Genomic DNA, 26,194 nt, shown 5'->3' with positions numbered 1-26,194 from the left:
AGTTATCGTGCCTACAAACAAACAAACAAACAAACAAACAAACAAACAAACAAACAAACAAACAAGCAGTCATAGACTGGTACTTACGAAATCGTCAACTTGACCTCTGACCTTGTCGAATAAAAGCTGTCTCGAGAGAAGGTAGCGATGCAAACCAGAAGTTTCTACGTTGTTTCTGTAGCAAACCATCAAAAATCGAATGTTTTGGATGTTTGACCTCTCTGTGACCTTGACCTTTGACCGATTTTGACCAAAATCTAATCAGCGCTAGGCACCACCCTCCTGAATCACGTGGTGTAATTTGACATTGGTAGCTTCTTCCGTTCTCGAGTTATCATTTTTACTTACGAAATCTAAAGATTTCGAAAGTATATTGATGCCTTCCGTTTCTGTTTGTTACTTACGAAATCTAAAGATTTCCAATGATAACTGTGATAATGATATCTAAAGATTTCGTAAGTATATTGATGACTTCCGTTTGTTATCTTGCCAAAACGAAGTTTTTGCAAGATATGTTATTCAGCTTGTATGTTTTTTTTTTTTTTTTTTTTTTTTTTTTTTCTTGTTTGTTTGTTTGTTTGTCTGTTTGTCTGTTTGTCTGTAATCACGTATAAAAAATTCTGCAGAGCACAGTTATCATTGGAAATTTTTGTAACTTCGCATATCAGAGGCCTTTCGAGGTCCCTTTCAGTGCACAAAATTTTGAAGGTCAAAGGTCAAGGTCACTTTGTCGCAAATCAGGGGAGTCGACGAAACCCTTATTTTTTGAGTAATTTTGATCGGATCGTCTTCAAACTTCATGGGAATATAGTTCATGGTCTGGCGCTCAGCTGATTAATTTGGTGGCGATTGGCCTTGACCTTCATAGTTAGCGCCTGAGGTCAAACATATTTGACCCCAAGGTCAAATTTTCAAGTTTTAGGAACCATATCGTGTAGTACCTCAAATTGAACACCTCGATGAGTGCTTTCTAGATATGTCAAGCTTGAGACATTATGACGTCATTTGGTGACGTTATGAGGCAAACGCATATTTTTCATGGCTACTCTGTAGAACGATTCTCATCGGAATCTCTCGTAGGCAGATATTCCTCAAGTAGTCGCTCCTGGTGGATAGCAGCTCTGTTCACCTCAGTGTGACCTTAAGAAGTCACACGTGGTCACCTTTTGGCAAGATACAGTTCACCCTGCGGGTGACATTGGTTTGTTTGTTTGTTTGCTTGTTTGCAGGCACGATAACTCGAGAACGGAAGGGGCTACCAATGTCAAATTACACCACGTGATTCAAGAGGGTGATGGCTAGTGCTGATTAGATTTTGGTCAAAATCGGTCAAAGGTCAAGGTCACAGTGAGGTCAAACATAATTCCGTAAATTCATGTGGAGAAATGGAGTATTTTTGCTTCGCTCGACGTTACGAGTTTGTTTTAACTTCGATTTTAATTTTGTCTTCGGTTTTTGCGATCGCTTAGTACGCTTAAAACTCGGTTGTCGAAATTCTGGTAAAAATCGGATGTTTTGGAGATGTTTTAAGATTGTATATGACGATTTCTTAAGTACCAGTCTATGACTGCTTGTTTGTTTGTTTGTAGGCACGATAACTCGAGAACGGAAGAAGCTACCAATGTCAAATTACACCACTTGATTCAGGAGGCTGATGGCCAGTGCTGATTAGATCTTGGTCAAAATCGGTCAAAGGTCAAGGTCACGGTGAGGTCAAATATTCTATTTTTGATGGTTTGGTACAGATAACTCGAACGGAAGAAGCTACCAATGTCAAATTACACCACGTGATTCAGGAGGCTGATGTCTATTGCTGATTAGATTTTGGTCCAAATCGGTCAAAGGTCAAGGTCACAGTGAGGTCAAACATCCAAAACATTCGATTTTTGATGGTTTGGTACAGAATCATCGAAGAAACTTCTGGTTTGCGTCGCTACCTTCTCTCAAGACAGCTTTTATTAGACAAGGTCAGAGGTCAAGTTAACGATTTCGTAAGTACCAGTCTATGACTGCTTGTTTGGATGTTTGACCTCACTGTGACCTTGACCTTTGACCGATTTTGACCAAAATGTAATCAGCACGAGCCATCACCTTCCTGAATCACGTGGTGTAATTTGACATTGGTAGCTTCTTCCGTTCTCGAGTTATCTGTACCAAACCATCAACAATCGAGTATTTGACCTCACTGTGACCTTGACCTTTGACCGATTTCGACCAAAATCTAATCAGCACTTGCCATCACCCTCCTGAATCACGTGGTGTAATTTGACATTGGTAGCTTCTTCCGTTCTCGAGTTATCGTGCCTACAAACAAACAAACATCCAAACAAACAAACAAACAGAAACGGAAGTCATCAATATACTTACGAAATCTTTAGATTTCGTAAGTAACAAACACACAAACAAACACACAAACACACAGAAACGGAAATCATCAATATACTTCCGAAATCTTTAGATTTCGTAAGTAACAAGCAGTCATAGACTGGTACTTACGAAATCGTCAACTTGACCTCTGACCTTGTCTTATAAAAGCTGTCTCTGGAGAAGGTAGCGACGCAAACCAGAAGTTTCTGCGATGATTCTGTACCAAACCATCATAAATCGAATGTTTGACCTCACTGTGACCTTGACCTTTGACCGATTTTGACGAAAATCTTATCAGCGCTGGCCATCACCCTCCTGAATCACGTGGTGTAATTTGACATTGGTAGCTTCTTCCGTTCGCGAGTTATAATTTTTTTTTCGATGTTTGACCTCACTGTGACCTTGATCTTTGACAGATTTTGACCAAAATCTAATCAGCGCTAACCATCACCCTCCTGAATCACGTGGTGTAATTTGATATTGGTAGCTTCTTCCGTTCGCGAGTTATAATTTTTTTTGATGTTTGACCTCACTGTGACCTTGATCTTTGACAGATTTTGACCAAAATCTAATCAGCGCTAGCCATCACCCTTCTGAATCACGTGGTGTAATTTGACATTTGTAGCTTCTTCCGTTCTCTCATTATCGTGCCTACAAACAAACAAACAAACACATAAACAAACAGAAACGGAACTGATCAATATACTTACGAAATCTTTAGATTTCGTTAGTAACAAGCAGTCATAGACTGGTACTTACGAAATCGTCAACTTGACCTCTGACCTTGTCTAATAAAAGCTGTCTCTAGAGAAGGTAGCAACGCAAACCAGAAGCCTCTACGATGATTCTGTACCAAACCATCAAAAATCGAATGTTTGACCTCACTGTGACCTTGACCTTTGACCGATTTTGACCAAAATCTAATCAGCACTAGCCATCACCCTCCTGAATCACATGGTGTAATGTGACATTGGTAGCTTCTTCCGTTCTCGAGTTATCGTGCCTACAAACAAACGCACACACACAAACAAACACACAAACAGATGACTGAAGTCATCAATATACTTACAAAATCTTTAGATGTCGTAAGTAACAAAGATTGACAGAGGGGGGTGAAAACATAACCTCCTTCACCTTCGGTGGTGGACGTAACAATGTGTCATGCTGTATTTCTTTCATTTCTTGTTTACTGGCAAGTGTTTTGGCGTATAACTTGATCACAACTGTTGTCATCATTTTTAAGCATCTGCCAAAAATGTTTGTTTATCATGTGACTGTTGGTAACGTTACCATTTGTCCATCCCTGTAAAATTTGTGAAAGATCCTATTTTACTCACACTTGAAGGAGATGGGTGTTTTTTTTGCTTTCATCACAATGAGAATGTAACCACAACATTCCGAAAAAACATATGAAGCTAAATTGCAAAATCAGGTTTTCTTTAATGTTGAAGCACTGCAAAGTTCACAAGTGCACTGTACTTGTAATGCATGAAACAAGCTTCACATTTTATTGGTACGTACACTGTATAAGTATTGAAAGAGTATGACATGAGATATGTCTTGAATGCATGCAGAGTTGCTCTTTAATTATCACATACTCCTGACATCATGAATGTATGACTGTCTTCATATATGTTTATATTACCAATTACACTGTATTGAATCAGAATTTCTTTCTAACAACCTATAGAGGGCAGCCATTTTAAATGAATTAATGTAGCTGGCTTTAAGAAAGCAGAAAAAAAGCACATCGTATGCACCCTTTTTATTCTCTTCTTCTTTCACGAGACCAAACGTATTTTCATCTACAATATGATCTTTAAACTTGTTGCAAAGTGTGTGTTATTGTACACGAGTTTCTCACTATGCTGCTTACACATTACACATGTAAATTATTTCTACTAAACATGCTAAACATTGCAGCTTTTCTTGTCATTAACTACAACTTGCTTGTTGTGAACAAAGAATTCATGATGAGGGGAATTTGCTTTTTTCCACTTGCAAAGGTACAAAAAATAAATAACCCTCCAGTGTTCCAGACATGGATGTACCAGTCGACATAACAAACGGTGCCTTTTCTTGAGCATCAAACAAACACAGGCTGTTTTTCCTTAAACTTGAAAATAAAATTTTGAAGTGTCCACGAATGTTGACAACTTCTGGCACATCTAACTTGGAAATCAATTTGTCCTTCATGTCGAAGATAATTCTTTACCTAATAATAAAGACAGTAACACAACTAGAGGGAGAGCACTCGGTAGAGTGCAAAACCTCCGCCGCCAATACTGCTTGGTCACTCAAGTGAACCTGATATCCTATTCATTCAATTTGGTGTCAACAGTGCTCACAGAGTTATAGTTTGCCACTTTCCCTTTTACTTTTAACTTTTACATACTCAATTCATTCGTCATAACTAGATTCCTTGAGACAGAAATTGATTTTACATGGGTATATCCACCTGAAGTTCCAAAATCAGCCACAATTATAATTTTGACATGTTTTTTGTTGGAAATCACTTATAACATGTAGAAATGCAAAAAAAATAAAAATCGAAATTTTGTTGAAAAAAAAAAGTTGCAAAATTTTGTTTTTTTTGGGGGGGGGATGGAAATCACTTAAAACATGTAGAAATGAAAAAAACAAAAATTCAAATATTTTTTCAAAATGGCCACCATAGCAACCATATTGAACTTTGGACCAAGTCCAAAATCTAATGGCATGATCCTTGGACCATACCTAATCCCCCCACCAAGTTTCGTCGAAATCCGTCGGAGTTTTTCCGTAATACTGTTCACAAACAAACAAACAGACAGGGGTGAAAACAGTTTATTAAAACAGTTTATTAACTATATAAACAGAAAACAGTAAAAATTAACTATATTATTAACCTCCGTCCATCTTCGATGGCGGAGGTTAATAATATAGTTAATTTAGTTGTTACACTTCGCAAAGCAATCTTGAGTCCAAGTTTCCATATTTGAGAAAGCCACAGGAAGTGGTGGAGGAGATGGTTATTTTAAACCCTTTCTTTCATTTTGAAAAGTTAATTATTTGGCCAGCCTTCTGAAAAGTTAATCAGTAGAAAAAAAAACTTATCTATGTATCATTGTGACATTGCACAATCACGCAATGGTCGGACACTTTGACGGCTTCTTTGTTAAGTGAACAATAGCCATAAATTAAACCATTCGTTTGGTTGGTTAAGTGGGGGATACCTGTGTACAATATTGTCTAAATTACATCTTTGATTAATTTATTTTTGTTATGTTCAACATTAAATTATCAGGAAGACAAGATAATGTGTTCCTTCACCGTCATCCAACTTGACCAACTTTTTGGCACCGGATGAAATTTGTTGAAATGACAGCACTAACTTGCTACACATGGATGGGGTGTACATGTGAAGAATGTGCTTACAGTGACGTTATGGGTAAATAATTGTCTCGTACATTCAAGATGTGTCATTGTGTCAACTGACCAGCATCTGTATTAACGTTACATGATTAGTAATTTTACACGTTTCAACAGCTTTTGTACTCCACATGTTGCATTGTTCATGATTCTAATTTCCCTTTTTGAACGAAGGATTGTACAGAAAAGGAAAATTCAAGCAATCAAAATTCTAAACAAATGCTTTCTCTTCAGGCAAAAACAAGTTGTTTTGGTTCGTAACGTACATGCATAACGAAGGGGTCAACATTTCACTAAATTTGTGGTCTAAATCCATCAGAATCACAATTATAGCTGAGACATAAGTTGCATCAGTGAATATATTTGATTGGAATTGACTTGATAAATTGAAATCTTTCTCATTCTGTGATGAATCCAAGTTTCGGTATGATTTAGCACGTAATTTCATGTTGAAACAATAATGGTACAAAATTTGATTTTGGCAGATTTTATCCAAAGACATGACGAGCCAATTTTTATTTTCAGAAACTTTATATTTATATGCTATCATTTGAAGCCAATTTCTACTCAAACACAATTCCAAATTTCAATTATCATGTCCACCTTTTCATGGAATTGCCCATTTGAGCTTTTGTCATCAAATTTTCAACAAACCTTTATTATGAGAATGTGGTGAAAATAAATAAAAATTGGGTGAAAATGTAAAAGGGCAAAGTCATAGTTGTTGTACATAGATAGCCCTTATTAGTCCAATGGCTGTGAGTGTTTTTTCTCGCCTCGGAGACTAGTTCGGGGAATGTGGTTGCTTGTGGGAAGGCCGATTACAAGGAGTCTCCCCTCCCTGTAAACTGTATATTTCTCGGCAGGGGAAACAATTAAAAGTGTTCAAGTGGCTTCTTTGGTAACTTCTGTTTTTTTTGATAACCTGAAAGTTACAATAAGAAAATTGTTATTTCAAACTGTCTGACTGAATACATTCTCCTTCCCGAACCTCTCTGAACTCCCTCTCCCCGCTCCTCCTGCCCGCTTCCCTTCTCCACTCCCTCTTTGTCTTCCATTCTCCCCCACCACCTTGCACTCTTCTCCCCCATCACCCTCCATCCTCCCTTTTGTCTCCCTCCACTCTAACCCTCCCTCCACTTGGAAATAGAGATAGATCTTTTTAACTCTTATCAAATTGAGCTCACCAACAATGTCCACTCTTAAGATTAGGTGACCTATACCAATAATAGCACATAATGATAGTGCCGTAGTTTTTATCCCCTGCTGCATGGCGGAAGGGGGATATTGTCACCCAGGTCGTCCGGCTGTCCGTCCGGCTGTCTGTCCGTCCGGGCGTCAACATTTATAGCTGTGAGTGCGATAACTCAAACTGTTCGCCATATCGATTTGAAATTTGGGTCACACATGTACCACCTGAAAAGGAAGAACCCTATTGATTTTGGGCGTGGCCGGATCCAAGATGGCCGACTGGGGCGGCCATCTTTAAAAAAATGTTTTTTCGCCATATCGATTTGAAATTTGGGTCACACATGTACCACCTGAAAAGGAAGAACCCTATTAATTTGGGGCGTGGCTGGATCCAAGATGGCCGACTGGGGTGGCCATTTTGAAAAAAAAATTTTTTTGTAATAAATGGAAAACAGCTTATCTGATTTCAATTATTTTTGGTTACTTTGTTCCTCACCCCTGGGGAACTTTTTCGAGATGATGACCAAATGGTGTCTTGTTTCCAATTCACCTCCCTCATTATCTGGAATATGTATGACCTTTTTCATTCAATGGTGGGGGATTCCCCATATCTGATGGTATATTTAAAAATTGCTTCCGTGTTGATTTATTTGTTTACCATTGAGCTTCAGTATGTCTGTCCAGGCCATAACATTTATTTATTTATTTATTTATTTATTTATTTATTTTGAACCAATCGAGCTTTTGTCATAAAATCTTCAGCAAACCTTTGTTCTGAGAAGATGGAGAACACAAATGAATTAAATGTACGCATATGTATATGTATGTATATATATATATATATATATATATATATATATATATATATATATCTATATATATATATATATATATATGCATTTTTTTTTAATTCAGTTAAATTTTTAAACTTGTTTTGGTCAAGTTTATTTTGAGTACAAGGTGGATGGGTTTTGTGTTTTGGGATGCTTTCCAGTTGATAATTTGCGTCAATTATATGGATAACGGGGTTAAATGTAGGCTTGCCAAATTAGCAGTCTATAGCCCGAAGTTGGGGGGAAAAGTTGATGGCAGAGAGGGCTCGGTTAAACAGTCTGCACTGCCAAGCAGCTATAGGTAATATTAATATGATTTTAGGTTGTACATGCAAGTGATCGAATTGTGATTCAAGAGGTAGTGTTAATACTTTGGTGTACAAGAATTCCGTGAGGTCTTACCGAGAATATTGTATATAGTTTTGGTTGGCACCATGTTGGTTGGAGGAAGTACTTCGCTGCCATAAAGTGGGTTCAACATCGATGTACTCCACTGGTCAAAAGTTTTTGAACACCCCCATTTTTCAGTTTTTACTGAAATGGTACAAAGCTAAGCGGTAAACTGCCAGAGGTAAAAAAAAGTTTAGGTTACCAAAAACTGCAAAATAATGTAAATTTCAGAGTTGTTAAAAAGGCCCTTTTCAGGGAACAAGTAATGGGTTAGCAACTGCAGCTGTTCTGCAGCAATGGAAGTAAATTAAGCCTTGAAAGTTGATGCAAACAATTCCTGCAGGTGTTCCAACTTTTGTTGATTAGTTACAAACCCTCTGTCTGTATAAAAGCAGTGTTGGAACAGACTGTTGCTATACCCTCTGAAGCATTATTTGGACAATCTTGCACTGCAGGAAGTAGTATATTGCTATCATAATGGTGAGAAAAAGACAATTAACAAACGAAGACAGACAGTCCATGATAACCCTTAAAAGTGTAGGTCTTTCCTCTAGAGAAATTGTAAAGAAGGCCAAAGTGTCAGTGAGTACAGTTTCCTACACCATCAAAAGGCACTTGGAAACTGGAGGAAACTCTAACAGGAAGAGGTCTGCTCAAAGACAGAAGCCACAACACAACTCAAAGCCACAACACAATCAGAAGACAAGTTTCTGAGAGTCAACAGCTTGCGTGATAGGTGGCTCACAGGACAGCAACTTCAAGCACAGCTGAACACTGGTCGAAGTAAGAAAGTCTCAGTTTCAACTGTGAAGAGAAGACATCGAGCTGCAGGTTTGACAGGTTGAGTGGCAGTAAGAAAGCCATTGCTAAGATGGTAAAATAAGAAAAAGAGACTTGCCTGGACCATGAAGCACTGCCAGTGGACTACTGAAAACTGGGAGAAGATCCTATGGACTGATGAATCAAAATTTGAAATCTTCGATTCATCACGCAGGGTTTTTATATGCTGTCGAGTAGGCGAAGGATAGTTCCTCAGTGTGTGACACCAACTGTCAAACATTGAGGAGGAAACGTGATGATCTGGGGCTCTTTTTCTGGATCCAGAGTCGGTGACTTGCACCGAGTGACTGGCACCCTGAACCAAAAGGGCTACCACAGCATTTTGCAGTGCCATGCAATACCCTCTGGTATCTGCCTAGTTGGTCAGGGGTTCATCCTACAGCAAGATAATGACCCAAAACATACCTCCAGGCTATGTCACAACTTCCTTAGAAGAAAAGAACAAGATGGTAGGCTTCAAGTTATGGAATGGCCAGCACAGTCTCCAGACTTAAACCCCATCGAGCTGGTTTGGGATGAACTGGACAGAAGGGTGAGAGCAAAGCAACCCACAAGTGCAACACATTTGTGGGAACTTCTGCAACAGTGTTGGGAAGAACTTTCGGGACAATATTTGATTTCCATTGTCGAAAGAATGCCACGAGTGTGTTCGGCTGTTATAACTGTAAAAAATGGCTACTTTGATGAGTCAAAAATTTAGATTAAATTTTGTTCAACAAAACTATTCCATGATTTCTTATTTTATCTGCAATTGTTTATTTGTTCTCTGCTTTAATTTCAGAGTACATTGAAATATTAAACTGCTCAAATTTCAGGAAAAACTTGAAAAATGGGGGTGTTCTAAAACTCTTGACTGGGAGAGTAGAGCAACTTGGTTGATTCCGGGGCGAGCTGGATGAAGCGACAATAAGCAGCTGAATGAGACAGGGAATTATATGAGGAACTGATAGAAATGGTTTTTATATTAAGAAGAAGAACCACAGCCTCAGACGCATAATGCTGCTGAGGCAGTTTTTCCTTTGCTACGGGTCACCATTCTGACGCAAGATACTCGAATGGCTCATTCTTCCCAATAAGCCGGTACTCATTTTGCTGACCTCAGGAGGGTGACAGGCTGAGTCAACCCACCTGGTGTCTTTTTAATGGCATGGTAGGGGGCTCAAATTCAGGACTTTAAGCTCTTAAGCCAGGTTCTTAACCGTTAAGCCAACACCAGGCTTCGTGAACACTATACTAAGATCATGAAGGGTGTAGACAAGATATATGCAGTTTTTTTTTTAAAAGCAGCCACAGCTGAGTCTCACAGAAGAAGTAGAGGAAGAGGAGATTTAAGAAGGTAGGCAGGGATCTTTCATTCAGAGAGTGAGCATCCTGTGCGTGTGAAGCGCAAATCAGGGTTAACCAGTTGGTTCACTCCTTCCGTCACTCTGTCTGTCTGCAGACGTCGATCTCTGATCGAGGAACTTCTCAATTTCAATTGAATGTTATATTTTGAACACTGTAGAACACAAATCGGAACATGAATTGGAACACGAACCTGCAGTTTAGCAGTTCCTTGGCTCTGATTCTGAATTTGGAAAATTGTACGGAATCTCCTCCTGAGCCTGTATACCACAGGTCATTGTTTCAGTCTCTGCCTGTCTGGCAGTCAAACAAAATTGAAAATCATTCCATACAGGAAATGCACTGTTTCTAGGGACGTCATAAGGGGCATAAATGACAGGCAAATAACTAATTTAACATGTTAAAGATTGTGGTGGAAAAGATGTTGCATCGATGATGGTAAATTTCCCCAAAAAAGTTTTCTTTCTTCAGTCTTTAAACTTTTTGTTCTATTTCAATTGAGGTGTGTATAGACTTAAACACTGTAGAGCACAAATCGCCTTGTTTACATTTCCAAAACCCTTCAGTTTAGCAGTATTTGGATAAAATATTCTGCCACCTCAACCAATGAAATTTGCCGCTCACGGTCTCAGCATTGGGGAATATGGCGATTTAAGACAAAATGGCAGCTCTTGCTCAGAAACCCAAATCAAGAGTTAAAAAGATCCTTCCCATGTCCTTTTTTTATCAAGACTGCATGGGGTAAGGTGCTCTATGAACTCTCTAGTTGAAGTATGGAATGATCTCCCAAGGAAAAATGTCTTGGCAGCAGAAATAGTAGGTTGGTTTAAATTTTAATTGGATTGGTACTTTGATGCATTGGAGATGGATGGGTACAGTGAAATTGGTAGGTCTGGTTGGTAGCTGAGGTATGGATGGATGTATTGTGCTTCTGGTTGAATGTGCTGTTGATCATTCTTCAATCCACCCTTCAATTATACAAAACCCTGGTGATATCCCTGTACCTGGCCCATTCTTTTCCTCCATCATGCACTCCCTTTCAGTGAAATTTTGGAGACAACCTGATGGACTGAATTTGTGTGGCGTTGATAAAGCACTGGTATGATGGGCCAAACTGCCTCCTTCAGTGTCCCAACTCTTTATTTATAAGATGCTGCTGTGTCAATGGGATAATACAATGTTGTGGTTTAAAAATTCAAGGGGTTTCTTGTTGGCTGCTTTTGTTAAAAGGTTTCGACATTCATTATCTCCGCCACCGAAGGTGGACGGACTCACACTTGTCTGTTTATCTGTAAGCAGGATATTTCAAAAAGTTGTGGATGAGTTATGACAAAACTAGGTGAATGAGTTGGTGAGGTGACAAGAACAAGCCAATTCGATTTTGGTAAAGATCCGGATGCAGTTCCAGATCTAGCCTATCAGTGGCATACGAAACATAAACTGTTCAGCCTGGTTGAAGATGAATTAATTGTTAAAATACAAGATGTGGCCACAGTTGAGATGGATTGAGCATTCTGTTGGTGTTTTTAAAAAAAAAAATTTTCAATTATGTTTTGGCGAATCCTGTAATCCATTGCTCTTGCAATTCGTCTGATTTCTGTATCTTTTATTCCTGAAACCATCAGCCATACAACACCAGACAAGTTCTACATAGAAGCATGCGACGACGAGACGAGCGAGGTGTTGGAAATAGACAGGTTGTCTGCAGAAATACTCCTCAGTGGTATGTCTATCTTTTGCTTTGTTCTCCTGTTTTTATCCCATCTTGTTTTTTTTTGTTTTTGTTGCCAGATATTTTGGACATATGTTCTGCAATAAACAAAGTTTATGAAATGGGAACTGTACATCGTGATTTAATTCGATACAGAGGTGTTTCAGTGTGTCAGCCTTGTTCTGTCTTTGTGCGTTTATCCCATCGTGTGCACCATGAGCCAATAAAGCCGTTCCTCCCCCTTCTCTCTCCAACACACCAGTGTTTAATTTCTTTTTTCATGGTTTCTCCTTTGGTGTCCATTATTTCCACTTTAGTGGCTCGCATCATTTTCTTTGCAATATCTATTTGTCTAATCCTGTGTTTTATGATGATTATGAACCAAACCGATTGGGATGGCTCATTGTTCATGCATTCTTGCTGTTCTTATGTTAATTTCCCATGATGCAATTATTTTCTCCTTCAACTCTGCTCTGTCTGCCACCTCAACTTTCACTTGGAAATAAATTCCTTCCTACATTCAAACATTCTTCACTCATTCTTCCTTTTCAGGCTACATACGCTCAATGTAGCAACTCATGCCTGATGTCATTCCCAAGTCCAAACTTGGTTCATGGATGTTCCTTTATTCCTCTTTTGTCTCAGTGTGGGAATTACCTCTCAAGTCTGTCCTGGTGATTGCAATAACGTTGTACATAATGTCAAGAACTCGCTTCAGTTTATAACCAGTGAACTATTTTGAAGTACTATCGAGATTGACAGCACTTGTGCGATTTGTAAATTTGGTAAAGCCACGTTGCTCCATTCGAGCAAGGTGGGAATAGTAGACCTTGGAGATGCAGCATGAAAATATTGTAAATGTATTTATGATTTACAAGGGACCTACTGTATGGTAATTTATTTGTAATTATTAAAATTTTAATTTTAACCATGTTTGTGCCAAATTTTTTTTTAATATAATAACACACTACTTAGTACATTATCACTGATTTTATTTAATGCGACAGCATAGCAAGGCTTGTTTCCAAGTGGCTTGTTTGCACGCAAGGACAAAATGGTACAAATTGTGTAAGTTCCCTTTTTTATTATTTTTTTGTCGATCACCATGTCAAACATCAATGATAGACATTATTCAGTGTACTTTTGGAAATGCATTTGTATTAATTGGATCCCACTGTTGGATACCAGTAGTTTTAGCTTGTTACAACTTTAACTTTGTGTATCGTGTCACATTCTTAAGCTAACTCCTTTTTTGTTTGGAAGTGCATTGAATTGTATGTGGAAATGTTCTTGTTAAATACCTACGTTCTTAATGTTCTTGAGAATAAAACTGCACTTTTGACATCTAGAGTGAGGTGGTCCTTATTTTTGAACTTCATATTTCAACATTCTCACCCCCTCGATTTGTTCCAATTGGTGGGCCTGTTGGTCCATTGGACAAAATTTTAATTGGTCTTCATGGCCTTGTAACATCCCTGCCTGCTGTACTGCTTGAGCATGAGCTTGCCTTTCACCAAGTCCAGATGTGCTTCTGCCAGGGTGGGGATTATATGTTCGTTATTATTGTCGCCAAATTTGATACTACTCCTACTACTACGACTATTAGCTCCCATTGGGCTTAGTCCGAAACGGGGGCTTATGGATTTGTTGTTGTTGTTTTTTTTTGTGTGCGTCCGCAACCATATTTCAGACATGTATGAACTGATTTTATTTGTACTTGGTGCAGACAACACATGATGGGATACATATGCACATCATTTTTTTTTCCAACATTAAATCCAAGATGGCCGACTGGCCATTTTAGTTGTAAAAAAAAACCTGATGTTGAACATGTCCTCAACCATTTCTCAGACACGCATTTACCGATGTTGTTAATGATAATGGTACATTTACTGATAATGAATGATGGCTTCCATAAGCACGTCATTTTTATTCAAGATCAGATCCAAGATGGCCGACTGGCAGCCATTTTGTTACTTAAATGTGTCCCCAACCATTTCTCAGACATTCATGGTCCGATTTTGTTCAACCTTGGCACAATCACCGTACACGATGGCATAGATGTGAGTAGGGTAAGAATACTGATTCTGGCTCACTTTTCCCCATGTAAATGAATGGGGGATTTTCAGCGATTTATATTTTTTTTCCCTAAAAATAAATCCCCTTTTTATCCCAAGGTATATTTATTTGTCTCCCCTTTTAACTTGGAGGTTGAACCTCATTGAATTGAACACCTGGGGGTTGAACAGCTCACTCATTGAACCTATAAAGATTTGTTCATTCTCAAATTCCTTCAATAGTTTAATTTTCTTTGCACAATAATCCCCATCTAAAATATTGACAAACAAAACATTTGAATCTTTATATTTTTTAAGATACCCCATTTGTGCCATTACGAAATGATAAACTTCTCTTAATGCTCTTGTTTGACCACCTCCTGAGCCACAGGTTATTTTTTGTTAAGCCCCGCCCACTTTTCTTTAAGCCCCGCCCACTTTTGTTAAGCCCCGCCCACTTTCCACAAGGTATTCAATAAGCCCCGCCCACATTTCTTTAAGCCCCGCCCACTTTTGCTAAGCTCCGCCCACTTTTCAAAAGGTATTTTTCTAAGCCACGCCCACTTTTCCTAAGCCCCGCCCACTTTTCATGAGGTATTTTTTCTAAGCCACGCCCACTTTTCCTAAGTCCCGCCCACTTTTGCTAAGCTCCGCCCACTTTTCATAAGGTATTTTTCTAAGCCACGCCCACTTTTCCTAAGCTCCGCCTACTTTTGCTAAGCCCCGCCCACTCTTACATCATTTCCAGTTCATCTCTGACTCACAAAGAAATCACTAGAAAATTACAGGATGTTATGGTTTTGAAAAATTTCCCAATGAAGGCTTGCCTAGGCTTGCCCAGGGAATTTCCAAAGGAAACCACACCCACCAGTCTTTCTCTATAAAAGCTTCAAACCCAGGCTCCATTTTAAACATTTGTTCTTGCTGGCAATGGTGTTCTGTGTGCTTGTCTCAAACTCTCTGTCTTCTATGGAACTAAACCTTCAAGTTGATGAACTGGATTCAAACCTCTTATCTATTGAGGTAAGATTTTTTTATTTTCCTATTTTCAAACTTTGATTGAAGCATACTCATTTAATAATTAAATAACTTAATTAATACATTATTATTTTCTCTCACAGGAAATTGTATCTGAAAATACTGCTTTTGCTACAACTTGGGGGAAATTGTTGGCTTGGTTGAAGACCTTGAGTGGGATGACTTTGGTGTTTCTTGGAACTCTCTGTCTTCTATGAAACTAAACCTTCAAGTTGATGAACTGGATTCAAACCTCTTATCTATTGAGGTAAGATTTTTTATTTTCCTATTTTCAAACTTTGATTGAAGCATACTCATTTAATAATTAAATAACTTAATTAATACATTATTATTTTCTCTCACAGGAAATTGTGTCTGAAATACGAAATGAAAATACTGCTTTTGCTACAACTTGGGGCGAAATTGTTGGCTTGGTTGAAGACCTTATGAGCGACCAAGACCCACAGAACGAGTTCGTCCTTGATGACCCAACCAAAGAGTTATACCTTGGAGACCAGCAAAATCCTGAAAAGGAGTTTTACAGCAATAGTACTCATTGTGAGTTATCAAGACAATACCCACTGAACAAGTTATACCTTGATGAGCCAGAATACAAGTTTTACCTTGGAGACTCACAAATTTTGAAAAAAATCAGTAAATGAGTTCTGCCTTGATGGTTTAAATAACTACCTTGGAGACTCAGGAAAAGGGTTTTGCCAAGATGGTTCTAAATATGGGACCTACCTTGGAGACTCACAAATTTTGAAAAAATCAGTAAATGAGTTCTGCCTTGATGGTTTAAATAACTACCTTGGAGACTCAGGAAAAGGGTTCTGCCAAGATGGTTCTAAATATGGGGCCTACCTTGGAGACTCACAAATTTTGAAAAAATCAGTAAATGAGTTCTGCCTTGATGGTTTAAATAACTACCTTGGAGACTCAGGAAAAGGGTTCTGCCAAGATGGTTCTAAATATGGGGCCTACCTTGGAGACTCACAAATTTTGAAAAATCAGTAAATGAGTTATCCTTAAGAGACTTTGTAAGTTGGTTTTACTTTGAATACTTGAAATGTGGGTTCTGGATTGATAACTCACAATGTGATACATATCTTGGAAACTCAACGGGAATGTGGTTATACCTTGAAGACTTGGAAAGTTGGGTTTATGTTGGACACTTGAAACTTTTTTTGGGGGCTTTTATTTATTTATTTATTTATTTATTATTATTTTATTTATTTATATTTTGGAGAGTTTTGGAGTTGCTATCACTCTTTGGGATCTAAACCTATCGATGTAGTTCTTTGTCGGATGGTGCTTGATGGGAGCAAGATCAAGAAAGTTCTGGGCAGAAAGTGCAGGCTTACTCCCTTTCTACGTCATCAAACCTGAAAGTCTTAAAAGACAGAATTGGAAGAAGAAAAAAAAAACGTAAAAATATATATATAGGTGGAAATCTCATTTTGAAAAAGACATTGTGTTGGGCGAGGATTGAGTTGGGGTTGAGATTTTGAATGTGAGGGTTGGTGTTGAGATTTTGAATGTGAGGGTTGGGACACACACACATACACATCAACAAACAAAAGTTAAGCCTTGACTATTCAGTTGAGGATTCTGTGTTTGGGGTTCACAGATCTAAGAACGTCCCCCTTGACACACATTATATACTGTTATACACCTCGGACTTGGCCCTCGAGTGTCCACAACGGTGTATAGTAGGAGGGAGTGAAGCGCCAACCTATTGCTCCCATTACACACACACACACAAACAAAAGTTAAGCCTTGACTATTCAGTTGAGGATTCTGTGTTTAGGGTTCACAGATCTAAGAACGTCCCCCTTGACACACATTATATACTTGTCCCTCTAGTGTCCACAACGGTGTATTATCTGCTTAGTTTTGTCTTTTGTAATTCCTGTGAATAAAATGAACCTAAAATCTCTTCCCCTTCCAAATCATATATTTTATAAGTCCAAGGAACTGTATCTATTACATCAACAATTTTAAAAAGTTCTTTCGTCCATCGTTCAGTAAAACCCTTTTCAAAATGAGATTTCCACCTATATATTCTTACGATATCACCAACTTTGAACTTAGGTTTTCTGACATTAATCTCTTTTCATATTTTAATTTTGTAAATGTTTCTGATGGCTTCATATTCGTTGGACGTGTGAATCGTGTCATTATACTTATCCACAATATCCTGAATAAAAGATAACCATTGTTGTGAACCGAGTTGTGTGAATTTTTTATATAGTCTCTCTTTTTAAGGTACGATTAAAACGTTCAACAACAACTGCCTTCCCTTCATTAAAGGTACTGTATAATGTAATACTGTTATTTTTTAGAAAATTCATAAATGTCTTGTTATAAAACTCTCTACCCTCATCAGTCCACAATTTCTTAGGTTTTCTCTTACTTTTATTAAATATCTGTTGAAAAGCTAACATAAGAGTATTACCTGTTTTGTTTTTTAAAGGGACAACCCACGCATATCTACTCCTCAAATCAATAACGGTTAAAGCATACTTGTACCCCTTATCATTATTGAGTTCAATCAAATCAGCAGACCAGATATAATCAACTTCCTTGGAATAAACTTTCCTTCTCTGAAACTTTGTGAATATTGGTTTATGTAATTCATCAGCTAATTGCTCTTCAGTCTTAATGGCATCATTAGAGCCTATAAGTTTTTTGAATTTCCAAGTCCAAGTTTCAATTTAGCACTAATCATCTTCTTCACGATGAACCTATCAACTTTTTCTCTCAAGGTTGGATTTTGTATCAGAGACAAATTATATAACATTTCTCTATCGGCTTCATGCTTTTCTTCCAACGTTGTGGTATTCCCATAATCAATATCGTGTCTCATGCACACTTCATCAACTCTATTGATTGGTTTACTCCAGGATTTAGGATTGTCTGCCTCATCTAATCTTTTATCTAAGTTTGTGCCTGGACCACAGAAAGAATAACCTGGAAGATGTAATTCCCCTGGTATTCCAGTAGTTGTAAATTTACTTCCTGATAAAAACTTTTTGTATATCTCCTCCGAGTTTGTGTTTGGAGATAAATTGATTTTTTTTTGAACCACACACCGAACATATACCTTTTTGTATAACCCTGTTATTTTTACTTTTAATATATGAAATATTTTTAGTATTAGTTTTCTTTTTACATTTGAGACAATAACTCATTTATTTATGAGAAAAATTTCTGCAGAGTGCAAAAACCTTTTTAGTTTCCAACATGCACATTTGAATCTTAATTTTTAAAACATAAAGAATCCTTAGAAATGCCTTCACTCTCTCCTCCATTTATTTAAGAAAAAACTTGAATTAAAATGAATAGCTTGACGATGCTAATAGTTTTGTTGAAAGTATTGCAAATAGACTTGTTAATTCTTTGTATTCCTCCTCGGTGGGTTGAGTTATTTTCTGTAATACCTCTATTCGTTTTTGAATCTCACTGGTTTCCATACTATAATATTTATTTATTCTCTCTCTTTCCTCCCTCTCTCTCTTCTCTTTTTCCTCCTTCTCTCTCTTCTCCTTTTCCTCCTTCTCTTTCTTCTCCCTCTCTCTCTTCTCTCTTTCCTCCCTCTCTCTATTCTCTCTTTCCTCCTTCTCTCTCTCCTCCTTCTCCTTTTCCTCCTCTTCCCTCTCTTCTTCAACTCCTTCCTCATCCCTTACTATACTTGAATCGTTTACACCCCATAGAATATTATACATATATTCATCAGGATTTCTTGTTATTCCTGTATCCAAAATAATTTTTTTTACAACAGGATACCAATAAAATTTCTTTTGAATTTCTAAAAGAGCCTTACCTTTTCTTAACCTTATAATTTTTTCATTATTTAACATTCTAATTAAATCTAAAGTTGTTGGTTTATCAACATCAGCATAATGCCAATCTTTTATTGAAAATACCTCATTCTTATGTTGTAGAACATATTTATTAAAATACCGAATACCCTTTTCTTGAAGGTATGCTTGAACACAGAAATGATAATTTTCTTGAAGCCTTCTTGCTGTCATTTATGTATTAGAAATATATGTTAGAATAATATTATGGCACGAAACACCTCCCCATCTTCCCATAGTTAAATCATTTTGTATTTCCTTACTTATTATATATAATCCTGTTTTTTCTGTTTTCATGAGATAAACAAGGGCAAAACCATTATTATATTTACCCTTATTAAATTCTTTTTATTTGTTGTTTACTAATCGTGGCTCCACAAAACTCATTCTCGATACCAAGTGGATAATATTCTTCCTTACGAGACTGATTTAATTGTTCCAGGTCTTCGAGGTTAATTTTAAATGACCAATTATACCCTAAATCATTCATATCATACCCCCATTGTTCTATTCTCATACAAACGATACGCCCTTCTTTATAAAAATTTATTTTAATTCGAACTGTGAATTCTGTATGACCTGGAGATAATATCAACACTTCTGTATCTTTAGAATACACAGCCGTTTTATTTAAGTATATATATTGTGATAAATCGCTTAATCTCACCAAGTCATTCGCGTCAGTCGGGCTTGGATAATTTTTTAATTTATAAGCATTTTTCATGTTAATATTTTTGTTTATATTATATTTATATCGCTCAGCCTGTGCCTTTGTATAATAATTTGATAAATCAATATCCAGTTCTTGAGATACACCAAAGATAGAACCATCTTTACCAACATAAGTCATTTATATTAGATTAAAAATAATATCATAAAATTTTTTATTTTTGTTGAGTTGAAATAACACATATAGACATAATTGACCACAACACTTGGAATTTAATTCTTGGACTTGAAATGTTTGATAAACACCATTCTGTAAGAATTTTATGACTTCAACAGGTGGTGGAAGACCAAAACTATCAAAATAATATTTGTCTTGACTATTAAAAATACAAACCCAATGAGAACCGTTCCCATCATTATCTTCTAAGTTCATAATAATATTCTTTGTATGTTTCGACACATTTGTTAATTCATCTCTCATACAAATAACCACATTATGAATTTTTAATTTCTTACAATATTTGGCAAGTTGTAAATTTGATGTTGTATTCTTTCCAAATTCTTTCAACCACTCATCAATGCTCATTTATTTATTAGAAAGATATAATCCATTACCTCTTTTCGTTAATTTTACACCTGCTTGTGCTATAGAAGAAAGCATATCTCCAACTAACAATCTCGCTTTATCAGGCAGACCTTCAAGTTTTTCAGCAAAATCTACAATTACACCACTTCCACTAATTTGTTTCTCCAACTCTTTGTTATGTCTTTCCAATTCTTTTTGAGCCTGGAGTTGAGCCTTCCTTTCGTTGGCAGTTTTGACCGCTGTTGAAATACCACCCGTCAATGCTCCAACCGCACTTAAACCAGCAAATAAAGGAATTAGAAATGGGAGAAATCCTCCACTCGTCTCTCTTATTGAATATTTTTTTAACATTGGTTTTGTCATTTTAATTTTAAGTGAGCCAGTGTCATTCAAGATTTTAACCTGTTCTCTTGTGAGCAAAACATCAATTCTTACTGCTCCTTTTCTCTGAATTGTATTAACGTTAATCGTACAAGGCTTTTGATTTTGAACACAAGATGATAGTTTATGAAGATTGATTTGATTAACATATACCCCAGTTGGTACTTTGCCACTCATTTATTTAACAAAAAAATTATGTGAGACTAATCATCACACCATTATCTGTATTAATCTGCAATTCTGTTTCTTCCAAAAGCAAACAATATGTATCAACTTCTTCACTCTCTCCTCTTTCAATGTATAGGGAAGTATCCACTCGATTAGACTTTATAGTTTCTTTTTGAGCGCTCAGGTCAAACGTATAGATTGTATACAAACTTTTAAATGCTGTCATATCCAAAATAGGTTCTTTATTTCCATTACTTTCACACACCTTTTGGTAAGACTTGTATGCTTCAGCAAAATCATTTTTTCCCAATTAATTTCCAATCTATCTCGTGGATAAAATGTTCCATCTAGAGAAACGCGAAGTTGTTTCACCTTAGCATTATCACTCAATGCATTATTCTTATCAGTCGCAGTATCACCATCTGGCTTTTTAAAAATCATCCACAGATATCGTGGCTTTCCTTCCAGAACACCCAAATTCCACGTGTAAGTAGTTTGATTGAGTTTAACGTGTTGACATCTTCTTTTGAGGTATGATACACTGAGTGGTTTTTTTGAGTTAAGTCTTCGATTCAACATCTCTTCTGTTTTAAGATTAGGAGTATATTCACTGATATACCAACTCATCTCCTCAATTACAAATTTATTCTGATCACCAAAAGCATTACCAACACCAAAAAGCAATCTATTTTCATTATCATTCCTTTGTAGTTGAAATCTAATTTTAAGACCATACAGAACTTTATCATAATCACAAAATCCAAATATACCTTTAAGAGGAACTGCCACAGTAAAACTATTTTCTGCTTTTGTATCATCATTATACATTCCTTTCCTTTGAGTATACCCAGGGTCTGTGTTTGTTCCCGTTGACATATCAGGAATAAAACCTTCGACAGACCCCTTTCCCATTCTATCACTGAATGTATAGAGTGTAAATTTCATCATTTCAGATACAGCAGAGACATAATCAACCGCTTCAACTTCTTGTGTTCCAATATACAATCGCACACTATCAAACATTTTCCAGAAGAAATCATTTACAAGTGTAGCGTTTGTGTTATTCCCAGCCTTAGTGAATTTAAATTTACACAACAAGAAACTTTCGGAGAGATTCAAATAGGTTTGTTGATTATTTATTTCAAAACTTTTTGTACCATTTGTATTCCAGTCTGTTCCAGTTATTGCATTTACCTTGAAGTAATCTTCTTTTTAGTGGAGTTTGAGATAATAATAGTATCATCCAAATCATAGATACTATCAATTGCTTCCATACTTGTATTTATTTAGGAAAAAAGATGTTAAAACTTTTGAAACCCTGATCCAAGTATTTGAATTATTTTCTGTCGTTCTTGGGGGTACAACTGAGTTTTACCTTTCTTAATTTCTTTTATTGCTTGTAATTTATGAGATTCTTTCTGAGCATCTTTTATACTCTTTACAGCACCTGCTACATTTCCCACAGCAGAAGCAGTTGAACCAATTAAGTCTTTATGTTTAAGAATAGTTGAACCAATACCCATGAGAGTATCAATTATCCCATCTCCTCTAAATTGATGTCCGACACCCCTTTGTCTCTTAGGTTTATAGTATCCTCTACCAAGATACATACCTTCACCCTTGTAGTACGAGAAAAGGAACATCCCATCCCCTGTAATTATTTTATATTTTCCCAACTCGTGCTTCCTCACAATAACCATCGTATTTATTTATTGAAAAACTTCACGTAGGTGAATTCTGATGGATATAACTTCTCCATTAAAAGAGATCACACGATTATCTTGGTCGGTTATCCTAAAATTTACTCTGTGTATGGTTTTTCCTGACACAGGTAGATAAACCAAATTTTTAGGCTCCATATTGAATTTATAACCAATTGGGGTTGAGTATGCGCTGAATGAAAATATTGTATTTGTTTTTAATCCATCATTATAAGCACCATCAATCAAATCACAGTGAATTAACACCGAATTTATTCCTGAGGATATTTGAATGACATTATCACTGTAAAACGTCCCATTAGTTTCAATCTTTTTTGAGGAGAAACCTAATAACTCTCTAAATGAATTATCAATTGTGAAATCAACCTTGTAGTTATTTTTAACTTTAATCGTTGATTTTGAAGTATGTTTTTGAATGTTTATAACAATATTTTTTGGTTCATCACCCTGTTCTTTCATAAGACGAGCAATTTCGGAAGATATTTGAGAAATCTCGTATGCTCCGGGTGAGACTGTTATCGTTTTGTATCCACTTCCCGGATTATAACTAAACTTGTCATTTTTCTCGGTTATATTAAATAAGGTATTATAAGTCTCCATGGACAATAAAGATGCCTCATATTCTTTTGTTGTGTCAAGTTGTAGTGGGTATGGGAATGAAGATGTGTGGTCGCTTGTTGTGAAATTAAAACTCAGGATTGTGCTTCTCATCTTATTTAATATGAGATAAAATGTCTTTATATTGAGATTTATTAATTATTTTCATGTTCATCAACTGGTCTAAAATGGCTGATGCTTCATTAAAACAATTGTTATTTCCAGCCTTCTTACTGCCGAACAACAATAACAGTCTATTAACTAATTGCGATGGGTCATTTGGAAGAAAACTAATACCTGAACCAAGGATACTTAAAGCCTGAATAATGTGTTTCTCCTTCTCATTCTTCCTACTTTTACCAGAAAGAATAACCTTATAATTTAGAGTGTTCAGCAAATCAATATATACTCTATCATCATTATTTTCCATATCCAATGGTTTATCAATATACTTTGATTCATCCCTCACAGTTGAACCTTGTCTTCCATCTTTTGTGAGAAGAAACATTAATCTCGGAGTTAGTTTAACAGGGGGTGAGCAGAACTTAAGAACCTTAATTCATCATTAAATATCAATACCTTTTCTTGAACAAGAAGAAATATTGCTGGTTGTTCTGTTGGAATGAGTCCTGCTTTGGTTTTTGAATCCGCTGAATATTCATTGTTTTGAACAGCATTCACAATATAATCAGGGGTTGATTAATCTCTTCCAGTTGTTGAAATAAACCTTCATCATCATATTCTAATTCTCCTAAATGCTCTAATTCTTCCTCCGTCATTTGACTGAAATCTTTTAACATTTGAAGCTTTCTAGGAGTATATTCTACTGTGGGAACTGTGGAAACATCTTTCATTTTTCTTGGGAAGTTTTTAAAAGTGGTTTAAAAAATTTCTCTTGTTTTTTTTCAAATGCTTCTTCGCCCGTTAGTTTCTGTCTGCGTTTCTTCTTTATGTCTTCCTGTTGTTTTACAACTTTTGAAACCAACTCTTGATGTTCCTTAAATCTTCTTGCTCTTTCTTTTGTATCCATTTATTTATTGTAAAATATCATTTAATGAATTGTAAAGATCAACAGGGAAATTTTCCTTTTCTTCATCATTCAAGTAGATGTGTTCAAATAAATCCTTTTCTTTAAATATTTCATCAAATTCTTTATTAACATTAATGCGAGTTGTAATTTCTTCTTCACTAATCCTTGCATCTCTGCTTTTCATACGTTTGTGTTGAGTTTCTTCATCAACATCAAAACCGAATGATAAAATCTTCACTCCGCTCAGATATTTAATAATTTGTCTCGTTCCTTCTGGATTAGTTTCTAATATCCCAACACCACCAGATTTTAGTTTCTTTAACTCACTCTTACAATGTGAATATTTTGTTGTACCAAGAGAAACCTCCTCAAATATTTGTCCTTCATTCCTCAATCGCATATGTTCCTCCACTGAAATATAGTGATAATCTTCACCTTTTACTTCTCCAGGTCTTATTGCTCTAGTTGTTGTTGATACAATGCGTATCACGGGGTGTTTTTTAAGTAAATTTACAATATTCTCATTTGTACTACACAAGAACCTTGATTTATGAAAGTTTTTTCCAGAAGCAGATTTACCCACAAGATTTATAATAATAGTTGTCATTTATATATGTAGTTGTTTATAAAACAAAAAATATATCCCTTAATATCTCATCTTGTTTCACAACAATATATTTATATTTTTCAGTCGTGTGCTTCATATAATCCTCAAATTTCTTTTTACTACATAATGTAGAACAATTATCTCTCCAAAAATTATTGATATCTATTGAATTTAACTTGAATAAAATAAAAGTATTAGCATTGTTTCTGATGGAGCGACGAGGAAGTTGAAAGTACGATTGACTAAGATAAATACAATTACAAGAAGAATGTCTCCCTCTTGTGTAGTAGCTGTCCATTACCGTTTGGTTTCTCTCATTAACACAATCATCAAAGATAACGAGGTTCTTTTTTGATTTATCCAAATCTTGGGAGACGGTATATCATCCGTATTATCACTAAGAATACAAGTTATAAGATTTGATTTCTTTTTACATCTCTGTGTATCACAAAATAGTTGAATTATATCTTCAATGTTATAATCATTTAGGTTTTTTGACGTTTAAATAAACCTATTATATCTTCTTTTTGAAGACCAGCATTAAAACCTTGTGAGAGTAGTTGATACTCTGGTTGAAAACTCGACTTTGTGAAAATTATTAAATTATCATAATCTAAAAAGTTGGGAGTGAGGAGCATTTTTAAAAGTAAGCAGGTTTTTCCACATCCACTTGAACCAACTATGAGACATCTTAATGAATTTGGGAGATTTTTATGGTTGTTAAATTTTATCTTATTTTCCCAAATAGGTAAAAAATCATTCATTTATATATTTGAAAAACAGGTTATTTAATTTATTATTGGCTTTTTTAGAAACTCTATATTTTATCCTAAGTTCAGGTTTAATTTCAAGATAATCCATTATTTTATTTATACAATATCTTGTGTTGATATTTCCCTGAAAATTACATCCATGAATAATATACAACAACAATCCTTTGAACATTTCTCTTATACGTTCAGTTTCTTCCCTTGTAAGGAAAGGTGTGTTATCATCCTCATACTTTACATTCATTTCTCTAATCAATCTTGTAAAGTAATTCATTTTTGGTGTAAATCTAAAAGAATTATTTTCCTTTTTATATTTTTTATTATCATTAATTAGAAGATAATCACAGAATATACATTGTTTATAGGCTTTTGACTCTGTGTTTAATCCCCGTCTTTCACACGCAGGACAATTCTCAAATTTGTCATATGGAGAATCAGGAAAGTCTAGCATATTTATAAAGTAAAACTTTACTTAAACTGAAATTCATCTATACTTTCAGTTGTATATTACCATCGATATCGATATACTTTTTTTCATTATCAGATTCAACGACAACATTTTTTTATATTAAAGGTAATTTTAAAATTATCGTTAACTACTATTGAACGAAATGTCATTTCACCTGATATATTAACATCCT

At 35.9% G+C, this 26,194-nt stretch overlaps 1 protein-coding gene across 2 annotated transcripts in view; it reads left to right on the top strand.

Moving 5' to 3' along the window:
- SACM1L (SAC1 like phosphatidylinositide phosphatase) overlaps positions 1 to 26,194 on the top strand; it is a 96,992-nt gene that overhangs the window by 5,758 nt on the left and 65,040 nt on the right. For both annotated transcript variants that reach the window (XM_085878132.1, XM_085878133.1), the window contains exon 2: positions 12,002 to 12,099. In XM_085878132.1, coding sequence (XP_085734258.1) covers positions 12,002 to 12,099 — 98 coding nt within the window. The remainder of the gene's footprint in view (positions 1 to 12,001; positions 12,100 to 26,194) is intronic.

Source organism: Eptatretus burgeri, chromosome 4, assembly GCF_056783735.1.
Source record: "Eptatretus burgeri isolate ZD-2024b chromosome 4, Ebu_testis_v1, whole genome shotgun sequence".
In the NCBI taxonomy this organism is placed as follows: Eukaryota; Metazoa; Chordata; class Myxini; order Myxiniformes; family Myxinidae; genus Eptatretus; species Eptatretus burgeri.
The sequence above is the reverse complement of the archived record's forward strand: the minus strand, read 5'-3'. Positions and strand labels throughout refer to the sequence as shown.